The 16,331-nt window shown below is 39.3% G+C and overlaps 1 protein-coding gene across 1 annotated transcript; it reads right to left on the minus strand.

The window, feature by feature from the left end:
• Positions 1-13,958: 13,958 nt before the first annotated feature.
• LOC121255139 (uncharacterized mitochondrial protein AtMg00860-like) lies at positions 13,959-14,366 on the minus strand. Its single transcript, XM_041155419.1, has one exon. The coding sequence runs from the start codon at positions 14,364-14,366 to the stop codon at positions 13,959-13,961; it is 408 nt and encodes a 135-aa protein (XP_041011353.1).
• Positions 14,367-16,331: the final 1,965 nt, after the last annotated feature.

The following is a 16,331-nucleotide window of genomic DNA, read 5'->3' on the forward strand; positions in this document are numbered from 1 at the left end:
GGCTGAAAATTTATGATCAAGCTATAAATTGATTTCAAGTTCAATTTTTTAACAATTATCTATAGCTCATTGCAAGTATCACGAAATTTAGTAGAGATACCTTCTTACATGATTTTTGAAATCTTAAGAAAATCAATACAGGTGTAAAACAACGAGGGTGGACAGAACAAACTGACATAAGGTTTGGTCCAATCTAGCCTCTGGACTATTTTCAGATTTTTTTTTTCCCGGTTTCGGGACGTAGATTCTTCACCATGTACCGGACCGGACGTACTTGAGGGTGGACTGAACCCACTCTCATTTGATGCCTCGCTGATGTTGAATCTTTCTCGCACTTTCTCTCTATGCAATCTCCAAGTTCCAATATAAATCGTATGTTAGGGCTGCTTGAAGCTGGACTTTCGGCTTTATGTCCAGGGCAACATAAGCGATGTCTTTGTTAGATTGTCTAAGGTCATCTATGTCTTTTACTTTTGTTAATGGTGATTTGGCGTGAACTTCTAGAGAGAGAAACTCCTCTCTAAAAACTCTTCTAATCCGAAACTAGCTTGAGGGGGCCCTCACTTCCCTCTGCCCATATTTTCAGCCTGTGTTTTGTTTTGTTTTTGTGTGCTTTTTATTCTCAGGTCTAATAAAGGGGAACATTTTCCGGTGATCTTAGTCTTAGCATAGTCTCTATTTTCAGTCTGTGTTTTGTTTTGTTTTGTTTTTGTGTTTTTTTTATTTTCAGGTCTAATAAAGGAGAACACTTTCCGGTGATCCTAGTCTTAGCAGAGTCCCTGTTCTTCTACATTTTTTAGATCTGTTTCACTATCATCAGCCAGATGACCTACTCATTTTATCCTCTCTTTGACCCGAAAAGTGAGGTGATGAGCTGCCTGCACAGTGGTCCAAGAAGCATACACGCTGGTCTGGAACAGGTGCAGTCTGGGACAAGAGCTGGGTGAGAGGGACTGTGGCGATGGCTATGGCTATGGCTATGGCCGATGCCCGTGCAGCTGGTGCTCGTGCATAGGTGGAGGGGAACTGGTTGGCTGCCTGCACAGTGGAGCTGGTGCTCGTACGAGAGCCGGGTGCTAGTGTCGTCTGGAGCAAGAGCTGGGCGAGAGGGACGGTGCTCGTGAAGTTGGTACTCGTGGTGGGCGACGGACGCAGAGAGGCGGTCACTGGCACTCGCAAAGGAGGAAGAAGCAGGAAAGAGAGAGAATAAAAGAAAAAAGAAGTGGGGCGGCGGGCAAAGAAGTGATGAAGCTCTAATCTCTCACTTACAGTTTTTCATGTGCTTATGTGTTTTTATGCGTGTCTTTTTATTTTTTATTTTTATGTATTTGCAGGTTTTGTTTATTTTTAGTAAATAATAAAAAAAAATAGGTTATTGAATTTGGTATCTATAGCAGTAGAGTCTCGTTCTTCTTTTGGGAGGCCAGCGATGCGATAGTACTCCTCCTCATTAGGAGAACAAAGGGTGATAGTGCTTCTCTTCTTTAGAAGAGGGGTCGTTTAATTCTATTTTTACAGAACGCTATTCTCTCACAAGCTGAAAGGTTTGTTAGGAGAGAGTTTTATAGAAGTTAAAATAATGTCTGTCACAAATGAATTTGTGTGCTGAGGTGTCCCAGAGCAAATGCTTAGTCTGGCTTGTAGTCCAGGTTTTTCCTGTATTGATAAATCACAACTGTAATTTCGGTTTCATTGAATTTAATGAAGTCTATTTCTATAAATAAAAATAAAAATAAAAATAAAAATAAAAATCTCATGGGCTTAATTTTAGGTCTTGTTTATTTTTACAAATGAGATGAGACGTGATGAGTTACAATTAAAGTTAAAAGTTGAATAAAATATTGTTAGAATATATTTTTTTAATATTATTTTTTTTTTTTGAAATTCAAAAAAGTTGAATTGTTTATTTTATTTTGTATGAAAATTTAGAAAAATTATAATGATTATATGTGATGAAATGAGTTAAGAAGAATTGTGAAAACAAACGAAGCCTTAGAATCTGACCCAGTCTATTGTTAGTGAGCTTGTCTTTTGTTACGTGGGTTTATGGTGTCATGCTAGTAGGTTAATGTGGTCGTGTGTGGAGTCATATTCGAGTCACTTATGTTGTTTGTTGGTTATTATGTCTATTTAGAGTATTAGTAGTGGTCATTCTTTAGTCAAAATTTAATTAAAAAATTTACTTTTTTTAAATTTAACTAGTCATTTTTTAACAATACCAAATAATACTCTAAATTTATCACTATTCTATTAAAATATTGATTTTGACATTTTCATTTATTTTAATTTTAATTTTAATTGGAATATTTATACGTTATTAAAAAAATACACATTAGTTTTCTAACGTTCATATTATTCCAATAGATATAATTTTTTAATGGTTTCTTTCGTTTTTTTTTATAATGGTCATATTCTTCCAATAGATATATTTTTTCAACAGTTATATTTTTACAACGGATATATTTTTTTAACGGCTATATTTCTCCAACGATTATATTCTTCCACTATAAAATATAATATTTCCTTAACAATTTCATTCACTTTAACTCAAGTTTCTCTGTGATTTTTTTTTTCATTTTCTCTCAATGGATCATTTGCTTTTTAACAAAATGACACTTATCAATTCAGATTCTGACGAAGAATTTGAGATAGCTAGACAACTTGTTCTGGAAGAAGAAGGATCAAGTTCATGTAGTTCTTCTAAAAAATCATGTAGATTCATCAGGTGCGAAAGATTGCAAGCCCACCAAAATCTTTTTCGCGACTATGTTGCTGATCCTGCAATCTATCCTCACAAATACTTCCGAATGAGGTTTCGAATAAGTCGTTCTCTATTTCTTCGTATTCAAGCTGCAGTAGAAGCCCATGAATCTTATTTTATCCAAAGACGAGATGGTTTTGGAAGACTTTATTTTTCTTCCCTTCAAAAGATTACAATTGCTCTGAAAATGCTTGCATATGGTGTCACGGTTGATTTTATGATGAATACTTGAAGATTGGAGAGACTACCGCATTAAGAAGCTTAAATTTTTTTTGTCAAAGCAGTTTTTCAAATTTTTTTTTTTTTGAAGAATACTAAAGGAAACCCAACAATGATGAAATTGCTAAATTGCTCGCACTTGGTGAGAAACGTAGATTTCTAGGTATGTTAGGGAGCATCGATTGTATGCGTTGGAAGTGGAAGAACTGGCCAACTACTTGGCATGATATGTACTCTGATCATATCCGCGAATTGACAATTTTTTTAAAAGCAATTGCTTCTTACAATCTATGGATTTGGCAAGCTTTTTTTGGATTATTGGGATCTCATAATGATATAAATGTGCTTGATAAATCATTTATAGTTTTTGATATTACTCAAGGGCGTACTATGATTGTCAATTACATCATTAATGATCTTAACTATGCAATGGAGGTACTATCTTACTGAAGACATTTATTCACAATGGACAACATTTGTTAAAACCATCTTAGCTCTCCAAGGAAACAAGAAAAAATAATTTGATGTAGCCCAAGAGTCTACAAGGAGCGATGTTGAGCATGCTTTAGTGTGCTTCAAGCACGATTTGCTATAGTTCGTGGACCTGCACGGTTTTTTCACATTGAAACACTCAACGATATTATGAAAGCATGCGTAATTTTATATAATATGATCATTGAACCCAAGGAACCTAAAGACACATGGTTGACAGTGGAAATAGAACTGAAAAAGAAAAAAGAAAAGAAAAGAAAAGGAGAGCCGGCGACGGCGTGGGCTTACCAGAAGGTGTTTGGCGATGACGGTGGCAGAAGCTTGGTTTTGGGGAGACTTCAGTTGCTTTGCTGCTCTGTGTTTTTAGGAGACTTCAGCAACAACTTAGTCTTTCCAGGAGATGTTTTGTGGAGATTTGATGTGCTTTGCACAAGATGAACGTAAGCTATAAGAATATTTTATGGCCAAAAAATAATTTGGGCTGGCTAGATTTAAAGCAAGTTAGCTAAATTTTGACTGTCTACCTCACTACTAATGCTATTAAACCATTGATGTACAAAAAATAAAATAATCTTTTGAATCCCAAAAATTATTGTGTTAGTATTTGGCTCCTTCAATTTCCATTCTAAGTATTTACAACTTAATTAAGTACACATCATGTAACAGTGGTCTTAGAGCCATGCTCCTGTGCAGATGGTTGAAGGTATCCACCATGCTCAACTTGCTAAGGTCGTGTCCACTTGAAGGGAGAATATGTCCAATTGAGAGAAGAATAAGAACGACAAAGGCAAATGTTGGAAGCTGTGATGCAACAGATTAATAACTTGGTTGCCAGTTATGATCAATTGACAGTCATGACTGGAAATCAAAAGTTAAGAGAAGGCTCATCAGGTAATGCCCTTAAATTTAATAGTAACCTTCTGTTTGAAGGAACTGCGGGTATTCAAGGTAGAACTCTGCTTGGATTTTCACAAGTTTGATGGATCGGAGCCCACAGAGTGGATCCTTACGACCCAACAATTCTTTGCTTATGGTAATACTCTAGATGAACAATACGGAACCAAGGTCGAAAAGATTGAGAAAAATAGGTAATTCACAACCACTGATAAAGGATTCCTCGAAAAGTTAAGGATTAGTAATCCTTTTTAGAAATCGAATGGATTCGATCAGGGATCCCCCTCGAATCAAACAAATAAAGAAGGGGGTAGGTCCCATTAAGTTCTTTTAAGTTTTTAATGATCAAAATATTTTATTCATATAAATGTAAAAAATGAATCACTTTTTTTCCGATGTTTGAAAAACCCTACCGATACTTGTTTACCAAGCATACATTATCTAACCAAATCCAATTCTCTCTCGATATGTTCCTCAAAAAGCAAATTGTTGTTTTTCATATGGAGGGTAAAGCCCTCTCATGATACTGTTAGCTAATGGATTCCAGCCTAGTCAACTCTTGGGAAGAGTTTGTAATGGCCTTAAAATTTCGTTTTAGGCCTTCTGCTTATGAGGACCCGATTTGAGCTTTTACCAAGTTTCGATAAACAGCTACTGTGAAAGAATATCAATCTCACATTGAGATTGTATCCAACAGAATTAGTGGCCTTATTGAGGAATTTCGTATTAGTACATTCCTTAGTGGACTCAGAGATGGTCTTAGGATCATTGTTACAATGTTTAAGCCCATCACTCTGTCGGCAGCCTTTGGGTTGGCTCGATTGCAAGAAGAAGAAGTAATCTATAGAAAACATGGATATCTACCTAGGGGCCAGACCCAAAACACAATAGCCCAAAATCCTACCTCGAAGTTACCTGCTCCAGCTCCCATCCTGAGACTACTTGCAACACTTCCTCACCCAGACCCAAGGCCCAACAATGCCAACTTCCCACCTCACAACCCAAACCGAAGTCCCACCATACCCATTAGGAGAATTAACCTTACCCAAATGTAAGAAAGAAGAGAAATAGAGCTATGTAATTATTGTGATGAAAAATCTCATCTAGGCCATAGATGTACTCGCCCTAAGAATTTTTTGTTGGAAGGACTGGAAGAAGAAGGAAAGCAAGAAGAAATATAGGGTACTCTAGCAGTGATACAATAAAATGAAACTATCAAGGAAGAGAAGGAAGTTGGAGAACTGTTAGGCATCTCATTACATGCCTAGCAGGATCCCTATCACCAAAGACTATGCGACTGGAAAGAATTATTAATCATCAAATGGTGCTGATTCTCATTGACATAGGGAGTACTCACAGCTTTGTTGATTCTTATGTTGTAGAGACAACAAGACTGCCAATGGAGGAAAGCCACCTGTCAGCCACTTTGCTAGCCTTCCTTGCCTTGGTAATTGTAGGGTAGTCCCTATCAAGCTACAAAATATCAACATTAAGGCTCACCTATATTTGCTAACATTAAGGGGTTGTGATATGGTATTGAGGATGGGTTGACTGAGAAATCTCGGCTCTATCTTATGGAATTTTATTGATCTTACAATGCAATTTTCTTTTGATGGTGCTATAGTGAAATTACAGGGAAAACAACCTGCCACTCATACTATAAAGGAATTTGATCATATCAATCATCATAAAAGGGGATCGGCTAAAGGAATATGGCTCCAAGTTCTAGAAGGGACTAGCTTCTCTTCTACTGTTTCAATCCCTTCTGCTGTGCAACGGGTTATTAATGCATATGGAGTTGTTTTTTATGAACCAAGGGGCATCCCTCCCTTAAGGAGTCATGATCACCAAATACGGCTACAAGATGGTGCCAAACCTACTTGTGCGAGACCTTACAGGTACCCCTATTATCAAAAGGAGGAGATCGAGTGCCTAGTGGCAGAGATGCTAAAGAATGGCATAATCCAAAGCAGTCAAAGTCCCTATTCATCTTCGATTTTACTTGTAAGTAAGACGAATAGTAGCGGGTGTATGTGTGTGGATTAGCGTTCCCTCAATAATGACGTTGTAAAAGATAAGTATCATATCCCTAACATTGATGAACTACTTGATAAACTTTATGGAGCTGTAATCTTTTTGAAGCTAGACCTTCGTTTGGGATATCAACAAGAGAATACCTTCTAGCCGGTCCGGCTGTCTATCCCCAAATAACAGCCCCCAATAATAACCCTACACGTAAGTGGTTCAATTTATGTATCATGCATCCACCCTATAGAAGATCACAAACTCCACAAAAGCTTTTGTGCCCTCATCTTCCACCCTAACCAGAGAGACAAACCTAGAGAAAACCAAGTACCGTGCCCCTTCGTCTTCCACCCTGACCAAATCCAGAGAACACCTTGCAGAGCCGAGACAAGCTCTTTCCTACCTAGCCAAGAAGGACGGAGATCATCCCCCCGAGCTGCGACGAACTAATCTCGCGACCCCCAAGCACCCATCCCAAACCCAAGGGTCTTGAAGTGTCCCATTCGAGAATACTGCCTCATTCACTAGTTGAGTTTTTTCTTTTCTTTTTGGTTCGTTTGGCCTTCAACAACGATGAAGATAGAGAGAGCAACCTGCAGTGGAGTCAAAGGAGGCGAGAAAATGGCGATGTGGTTTTCAAAGGGTGATCAACACTTTTTTTTTTTTTTTTTTTTTTTGTAAAAAAATGAGATTTGTGTGTTATGGTGGTGCTAGGTGCTATCAGCGGTGGTGGAAGAAATTGTGCTCTGTTTTTGCTCCTCAAAAATAAAAGTTTGTTGGGCGGCATCTAGGCTATTTCCATGGTGACAACGGACTGATTTAGAGATACTGCCCCATTTACCACTCTTTTGTTTTTTTGGTATGAAAAAAATGAGATTTGTGTGTTACGGTGGTGTTAGGTGCCATCGGTGGTGGTGTTAGGAAGAAATTGTGCTCTGTTTTTGGAGGTTTGTTGGGTGGCGTCTGGGCTATTTTAATGGTTGTTCAAAGCTTGCTATGATGGTTAGACGTGGGGCTTCGCGGTGCACTTTTCTTGCAGTGCCATCCAATGCTCGGTTGTCTCATGGTGGATAGATTTTTTTTTTTTTTTTTTATTGTGGCAAGGGTGGTGGTGCACGATGGTGGAACTGAGATGGCTTCGAACTGGTGGCGATGGAACTCTGCTTTTTTATTGTGCAGCGGTGAAACTGGAAGTAATTTACTATCGTGAATGAATGTCTTTTCTTTCCGATGTGAACGAGTGTATTGTAAATTTGATGTAATTTATGATGTGGCAGTATATGTATGGAAGGCTGTTAAACAAAGAAAAACAGCCCGACCGGCTAGAAGGCCCTCCCTATCATCAAATTAGGATGAATTCTAAAGACATATATAAAACTACCTTCCGGACCATGAGGGTCATTATGAGTTCTTGGTGATGCTCTTTGGGCTCACCAACACTCTATCAATTTTCCAAGAGTTGATGAATGAAGTTTTTCAGTCTTATTTAAGGAAGTTTGTTATGGTTTTCTTTGATGACATTCTAATCTATAGCAAAAATTTGGAGGATCATTCGCAGCACTTACGCACTATCCTAGAGACTCTAAAGTCTCTTAGCTCTTTGCAAAGATTTCTAAATGCGCTTTTGGCAGAATACTTGGGACATTTAATTTCCAATAAAGGTCTCAAGGCCAACCCCCATAAAAGTTTGGCTATTTAAGAATGGTCAACTCCGAAGAATCTGAAAGCTCTAAAGGGATTCTTGGGGATCATTAGATATTATAGAAAATTTGTATAAGGCTACGGGGCACTTGCAGCACCACGTACAACACTATTAAAAAATAATTCTTTCATTTGGACCAAAAGGCCTCAAGGGGCTTTTAACCAACTTAAGGAGGTAATGGTCAACCCACCAGTTATGAGATTACCAGTTTTTTCTAAAACTTTTGTGGTGGAATGTGATGCATTTGGAAAAGGTTTAGGAGCAGTGTTGATGCAGGAAGGATAATCTATTGTTTATCTCAGCCAAGCATTAAAATGAAAAGGAGCTGCTTGCATTAGTTATGGCATTGAGGAAGTGGAGACACTATCTGTTAGGGCAATTTCAGGATTTGCACTAATCAACAAGCCTTGAAATACCTACTAGAGTAACATGTAGGGACTCCTACCTAGAAAAAATAGGTATCTATATTATTAGGCTATGATTTCAAAATGGAGTATAAGAGTGGAAAATCCAATGTAGTGGCAGATGCACTATCCTGACTACCCCTCAACAAAATACAACATTCAACCAACCATAACCTAATCAACCAATCCCACCACCACTCCAAACATTGAATTCCATTCCCCAAAAATGCAACTACAAGCAATTTGTATGATGTAAGCATGATGGGTGGAATAATTAAAGAAGGCTTACCCCTAAGACCCCCAGCTGCCAGCTAATTAGGTACTGGGGATCTTGGATCCAACTTAGTACTAAGTCTAAAATGAGCTACTCTTCTACAAGGGAAGACTTTACCTTGGGTCCTTGGTACCATTTCAACAATAGATTTTGTAGCAATTCCACATCAGTCCATTAGAGGGCCACACATGAGTTCATAAAACATATGCAAGGATAAAAAGGGACTTTTTTCTGGCTTGGGTTACGGAGTGATGTTTGAGCATATGTACGTGAGTGTGATCCATCCCAAAGGAACAAGGTTGAAAACCTCCACCTTGTGGGGTTGTTTCAACCTCTGTCAATTCTTTCAAAAAATTGGGTAAACATAGTATGGATTTCATAGAAGGATACCCCCCCTCGGGAGGTCGAACTGTGATTATGATGGTGGTTGATAGATTGAGCAAATATGCTCATTTCATGTCCCTCACGCATCCACACATAGGTTTGACTATAGCAAGGGTTTTCATGGATAATATCTTCAAATTACACAGGATGAGACTATTGTCAGTGATCAAGATCCAATTTTTCTAAGTCATTTTTTAAAAGAATTATTCATAATCTATAGCACATAAACAAAGGGCTTGAGTGTTACCTGAGGTGCTTTTCCAGTGAGAGACTAGAAGATTGGGCGAGGTGGTTAAAACTAGCAAAGTATGCATACAACACCTCTATACACTCATCTATTAAGATTTCACCCTTTGAAGCCGTATACGGCCAACCCCCACCCAGAATGCTGCCCTATGAACCAAGCTTAACCCATGTACAAGTCGTAGAGGAGGAACTCAAAAGTCAAGACTTTATAGCCACTTTGGTTCGAGAAAACCTACAGGAAGCACAAACTAAAATGAAATTTTTTGCAGATTTGACAAAAAAAAAAAAAAAAGACAGAGAGTCCAATGAAGGTGACTAGGTTTTCCACCAATTGTGTCCTTACTGCCAGATGTTGGTGTTGATGCGATGGAATCTAAAGCTCTCCCCATGGTATTATGGACTTTTCAAGCTCGAGCTAGCCACATAATCTCTCATTCATCCTATTTTTCATGTTTCGCGCCTAAAAGAGAAGCTAGGGAACGACGTTCAACCCATCCTCAACCTCCTGACGATAAAAACAGAAGGAACCCTAGCCCCCATATCTGAAAAGGTGCTACAAAGGAGGCTTTTGAAAAAAGGGAACAGAGTCGGGTCAGCGTAGAGGTGCTGATATAGTGGAAAGGCACAGCGAGGGAGAACATTACTTGGGAGGATCTGAAGAGGTGCTACCTAGACCTTGTGGGCAAAGTCCTCTAAAGGAAGGGAATATGTTAGGGCTTCAGGAAGCTGGATTTTCGGCTTTATCTCTCGGGCAACGTAGGCAATGTCTTTGTTAGATTGTCTAAGCTCATTTACGTCTTTTGCTTTGTTTAATTCTCATGGGCTTAATTTTAGAGTTTGACTGAGTCTATTGTTAGTTGGCTCTTGTCATTTGTTACGTGGGTTTATGGTGTCATGCCAGTGGGATAATGTGGTTGTCTGTGGAGTCATGTTTGGAGTCAGTTATGTTGTTTGTTGGTTATTATGTCTATTTAAACCATTAAAATATCATAAATGAAGTCATCTTTTGAATCCCAAAATTATTGTATTATTGGAGGTATTTAGCTCCACCAATTTTCATTCTGAGTATTTATAATTTAATTAAGAACACATCAAGTAACATAGTACTTAATAGTTCTCCATTCGTTCGTTCTATTTTCCAAAACTGCTACGTATAGTCTCCCCCTAAGTCGCCACACATTGCCTTGTTTATTTTTACGGATGAAATGAGATGAGTTGAGATAAAAGTTGAAAGTTAAATAAAATATTGTTAAAATATATATTTTAATATTATTTTTATTTTGAGATTTGAAAAAATTGAATTTTTTATTTTATTTTGTGTGAAAATTTGAGAAAGTTGTAATAATTAGATAATATGAGATGATATAAGATGAGTTGGGAAAACAAACGATGGCTAAATCCAATGTGCTTTGGTTCATGTCAGATATTAAAAAAGAAAACAAAAATGAGAAAGGTCAGACATAGATATGGTCGGTCTGGTGATATCCCACAAAGAAGAAAGCATTTTTGTTCGATATCGAGCAAACTCAACTTCTCTGCCTAGCAAAATCAGCTCTCTCCTCCTATATTTTCGTCTCCAAGATCTGGTAACTAGGCCATGGGGGTGTTTGTATCCGGCCGATCGCAAAAGGTACACACACACACACTTTCTCTCTCGCGCGTGCGCGCTCTCTCTCACAGTAGTTTTGAATGTTGTTCTGGAATCACTAACTTTTGGCTGAGCCTCTCAATGAAAGCATCAATTAATGTTAGGGACCTCAGTCAAGTCTCCAAACACTAAGGTCCCCTTGGTCGCCTCTCCTTGTGATGACCAATTGCACCTTGTCTTCTTGTTTGGTCTTGGAATGATTATGGCAATGAAGGATCCTTAGGTTAATAGAGGTTTGGTGTTTAGTGGTGGAAATGATTATTGTTGTAGTGATGATGTATTAGGGTGATCTAAGAGATGAACTTGTGAGTATGAAGCAATGTGGCACGGCATGATGTTGTTCCTTGATGGTGGCGCCACTTGGGTTGGTGATTAGGGTTTGGAAGATGAAAGATGATATCCTAAATGTAAGAGGTGATTAGGTTGGTTAGGATTTTCAGCTAGGTCAAATATGGAAGGGATTTGGTGGTTTGAATGAGGCTAAGGTTGGTTTTTTGAATTTAGGGAATGAAGAATAGAAGATAGGATTTGGATCCTAGATTATAGGAGTTGCTTATGAAAGATAGGGTTTGGGGTCCTAAATTATAGGACTTGCTTATGGAGGCTAAGGTTTTTGGCTATGGCAATTGTATGGAGGTTAGGGTTTTCGGCGATGACAATTGGTGATAGATGAAGGGTTATTTTTAGGAAAGATGATAATGTGAAGAATTAAGAATAAGAAGGGTGAGGTTAGGATATGTTTGATATGCGAGAAAATACAAGAAAATATATGAACAATGATAGATAATTGGATGGAAAATGGAGAAATACTCATAAGATAATAATATAATCACCATTTATTCATGAACTGCAATGTGATGTCCCTCTCCTTAGGATTCACGAATTTCACCCAAGAAGTCCAAGTGCAAAAGCACCGAAAAATATTAAAAACAATTCAAGCAGAAAATTAGTCAAAAGATACAAATGAAATGTCAAAAAAACTTATTTAAAGCAATAATATAGAAGGAAAAATCCTAAAAGGTCCCCTTTCAAATATGTCTTGGGTGGGCCCCATGATGGGCTTATGGCATGGGTTGGCCCATGGTTGGCCTTGGCTGGCCCATGGCATGGTTGGCAGCTTGGCCGTGGGCCACTTTCCTTGGGGTCTTGACATTCCCCCTTCCTTCAAGTACATGCTTGCCGTCAAGGATCAATTATGGAAATCTCAATACCATCTCATCATATTCCTCCCAAGAAGCCTTTTCCATTGGCACTCATTGCCATTATATCAACACTTGCCACACCTTCCCCTTACTCCTCTCCCTTTTCAAGTGCTTCCCTTGGTTGCAAGAGCATTCTTCCTTCTTCATCAAAGGTAGGCAACTCATCAATGATGAGCCTAGTGTCCCCAACCCGCTTCTTTAGCATCGATACATGAACGACCGGATGTAGCTTGGATGTTGGAGGAAGTTCTAACTTATAAACCATTTCTCCCAAATTTTCTAGCACCTTGAAAGGCCCATAATACCTCTTGGACAGCTTTAAACTAAGTTTCTTCCTCTAGGTCTTTTGCCCATATGGTTGTAGCTTCAAGTACACATAGTCCCCTACATCAAAGGTGATACACACCTCCCTTGGTCATAGTATTTCTTCATTTTCTCTTGAGTTCCTACTTCACCTTCACTAGGATCTCATCTTTAGTAATCAACTCTTTCTCCACCTCATCATTCTTAGTCGTCCCCCTTTCATAATTCACTAAAGTGGGTCGTGGTCTTCCGTAAACAATCCCAAAAGGACTCGATTGAATGGAAAAGTGAAATGTTGTATTATACTAATACTCGACCCATGTGAGATAATCACCCTACTTCACTTGCTCTTCATGACAAAAGTATCTCAAATATTGCTCAAGTATACTATTCACCACCTCGGTTTGCCCATCAGTTTGAGGATGGTAAAAAGAACTTGCCTTCAACTTGCTCCCTTGCAACTTAAATAGCTCCTTCCAAAAGGTGCTCATAAACATCCTATCTCGATCGGTCACGATACTCTTCGAAAACCCATGTAACTTCACCACATTATCAATGAAAGCCTTGGCCACACTCTTGGCCGAGTAATGATGCTTGAAAGAAACAAAGTGAGCATACTTGTTAAGTCGATCCACCACCACTAAAATCACCTCATGGCCACTACTAGTAAGTAGCCCCTCTACAAAGTCCATTGTCAAGTCCTCCCAAATAAAGTTTGGAATTGGCAATTGTCGTAAGAGGCCGGTTGGTGGTCTTGTGTCATACTTGATCTTTTGGCACACATCACATTCGGCACTAGCTTCTTTTCCTCTTTCTTAAGCCCCTCCCAATAGAAGAAGTGCTTTACCTTTATGCAAGTTCTTAACCACCCCGAATGCTCTCCTTCCTTACTGTTGTGGAAGTAATCAAGAATCTCCTTAAGGTTTGGAACACTAGGTACATAAACATAGTCTTTGTAGTAGATAAAACCATCCCTCACCTTGAAGCCAACTATCCCTTCTTTTTGTACTTCCAAAAGTTCAATAATTTGAAGGACTCTCACATCAATTCTTGTAGCTTCTTGGATCTTGTCCCAAACTCTCCATTCGGCCCTACTCAAGGCCATCATAGAGGACTCATCCTTCTCATACACTACCCACAAAAGTGAACTCCCTTCTCTTCTACTCAATACAACGGCCACTTTGTTCTCTTTACCCAGTTGGTAAACAATCTCATACTCAAAGTCAAGTAGCTTGACAAGGAACTTTTGTTGCTCGGGAGTGGCAATCTTTTGTTGTAGGAGGTGCCTCAAAGCTTGTTGGTCTGTCAGAATAGTAAACTTGCGGCCCAAAAGATAAGGCCACCACATTTTCACTACATGCACAACCATCAACATCTCTCTTGCATAGGTGCTCCATGTCTTCTTCATTGGCCCAATTGCTTGGAAATAAAGGCCAATGGTTGCTGCTCTTGCACCGAAACAGCACCTATTCCTTCCTCACTCACATCCGTATACACCTCAAATGACTTCTCAAAGTTGGGCAATGCAAGCACGAGGGTCACGATCATAGCCCTCTTCAAATTCTCAAAGGCTTCCCTTGCTTCTTGTGTCCACTCAAAATTGTCATTCTTGAGCAAAGAAGTGAGTGGCTTGGCAATGTGACCATAGTTCTGCATAAATCTTCTATAATACCCGATCAAGCCCAAGAAACCCCTCAAAGCCGAAGCATCCTTAGGCAATGGCCAATCCACCATGGCCTCAATCTTCCTTTGATCAACCCTTACCCCTTCTCCCAAGATAAAGTGACCAAGGTGCTCTAATTCTTTTTCCATAAAGGAAAATTTGGAAGCCTTTATAAAAAAAATGGTTTTCTTCCAAAATCATCATCACAATCTTCAAGTGCTCGTTGTGTTCTTCAATAGACTTGGAGTAGACCAAGATGTTATCAAAGAAGACCAATACAAAATTTCTCAAAAGTAGATAAAAGATTGTGTTCATGGAGGCTTGAAAAGTGGAGGGGCATTGCACAACCCGAATGGCATCACTAGGCGCTCAAAGTACCTGGAATGAGTCCTAAATGTTGTCTTGTAGACATCTTCTTCCCTCATACGGATTTGGTGATAACAGGCCCGTAAGTCAAGCTTGGAGAAGATCTTAGCCCTAGGTAACTCATCCAACATCATATCAACTGTTGGTATAAGAAATCTATCATTTACCGTTGCTTCATTTAAGGCCCTATAATCCGTGCAAAACTGCTACGATCTATCCTTCTTCCTCACTAGCAAAACTGGAGAAGAAAATGGGCTAGTGCTTGGCCTTATCAACCCACTCTTCAACATCTCATCCACTTGCCTCTCAATCTCCCCCTTTTTGAAAGTGAGTATACCGGTAAGGAGGCACATTCACCAGTTTCTTCTCATCCACCAAAACAATGCGATGATAAAATGACATAGAAGGTGGCAAGGTAGTGGGCACCTCTAAAATACCTCTATGGTTCTCCAATACCTCTCTAACCTCATTGGCCACCATAATGGCAAAGCAATGTGCCCTGCCTTTGCATAATTTTTCGAACATAATGGTCTCACAAGACTTGACTTCCTTGGCCGCCAAAGATATCAAAACTCTCTTCTTGGACCCGAGCTTGAATTCCATAGTCATATTGTGGTAATCATGCACTACCCTTCCAAGGCCTTTGAGCCATGCATTGTCCAAGACCACATCAAGCCCCACCAATGAACGAACATGTAGATCGGCAACAATTCTCACCCTTGGAAATTCATCTTCACTTCTCTCATTGGTCCTTCACACTTCAACTTGTGTGCAAAACCACTATCCACCGATAAGGTGAATTCAAATGTCCCAATCCATACCATCACTCTCATAGAAGTAGGTTTTTGGACCCTCAAGGCGTTAAGGGACAATTCAGCCTCTTCTTGTTTCTCACTAGATTTGGCCCTTTCATGATCGGACTCTTGGCTTGATGATTCATCATGGTAACCCTCACCATCCTCACTATCTTCCTCATCAAGCAATACAAAGGCTTGACCCGATTTACACTTGTACTCTTTACCCATTTCTCACCACATTTGAAACAAATGCCCTTCTTGATTCTCTCTTGGACCTCCTCTCTTGAAAGCTTCTTCACTTCAAACGGCTTGGACTTAGAAACATCCCCATGTCCTCCTTGTCTTTCCAAGGAACTTTGGTTTGTAAGGGTTTAGAAAGCTTACTCCCATGTCCTTAGATTGTAGTCTTTCCATAGTAGTGTTTTTTTCTAGGATCTCTGCCATCCTCATCACCACTTGGAGCCTTGTAGGTTGGTTTAACTTAATCTCCTTAGCTAGCCAAGGATTAAACCATCCACAAAAGTGCCCACAAGTACCTTTTCGGACTAATCTCTCACCATAGTTTGAAGTTGCCTAAAGTCTTCAATGTAAGTGTGCACTTTTCCCTCTTGCCTCAACTTACCAAGTCGGCCATGGTGATTGACAATTGGTGATGGGCCAAGTTGCATAAGAAACTCCTTCTCAAAGGCCGTCCTCGACCTTCTTCTTTCATTCTCATATTGATCATGGATCCACCTCCACCACTTGTTAGCCTTCCCTTCCAAATAGAAGCATGTTGTTGACACTCTTGTCCAACCACTCATATGGATCTCCCCCACTATACTTAGGGAAGTCTACCTTAGGTCTCTTAGGTCTCCGATCATAAGCCTCATTTCCTATTCTCTCCTCATGGTACCCAGCATCATACTGTCTTTTAAGTAGCCTCTACCCCTCTCTTATGGTGCCTTCTTC

Source organism: Juglans microcarpa x Juglans regia, chromosome 3D (assembly GCF_004785595.1).
Source record: "Juglans microcarpa x Juglans regia isolate MS1-56 chromosome 3D, Jm3101_v1.0, whole genome shotgun sequence".
NCBI classification, from domain to species: Eukaryota; Viridiplantae; Streptophyta; class Magnoliopsida; order Fagales; family Juglandaceae; genus Juglans; species Juglans microcarpa x Juglans regia.

What these genes read in the sequence shown, in the direction of transcription:
- LOC121255139 (XM_041155419.1), bottom strand. Translation starts at nt 14,366, where the DNA reads ATGGAAAAAGAATTAGAGCACCTTGGTCACTTTATCTTGGGAGAAGGG.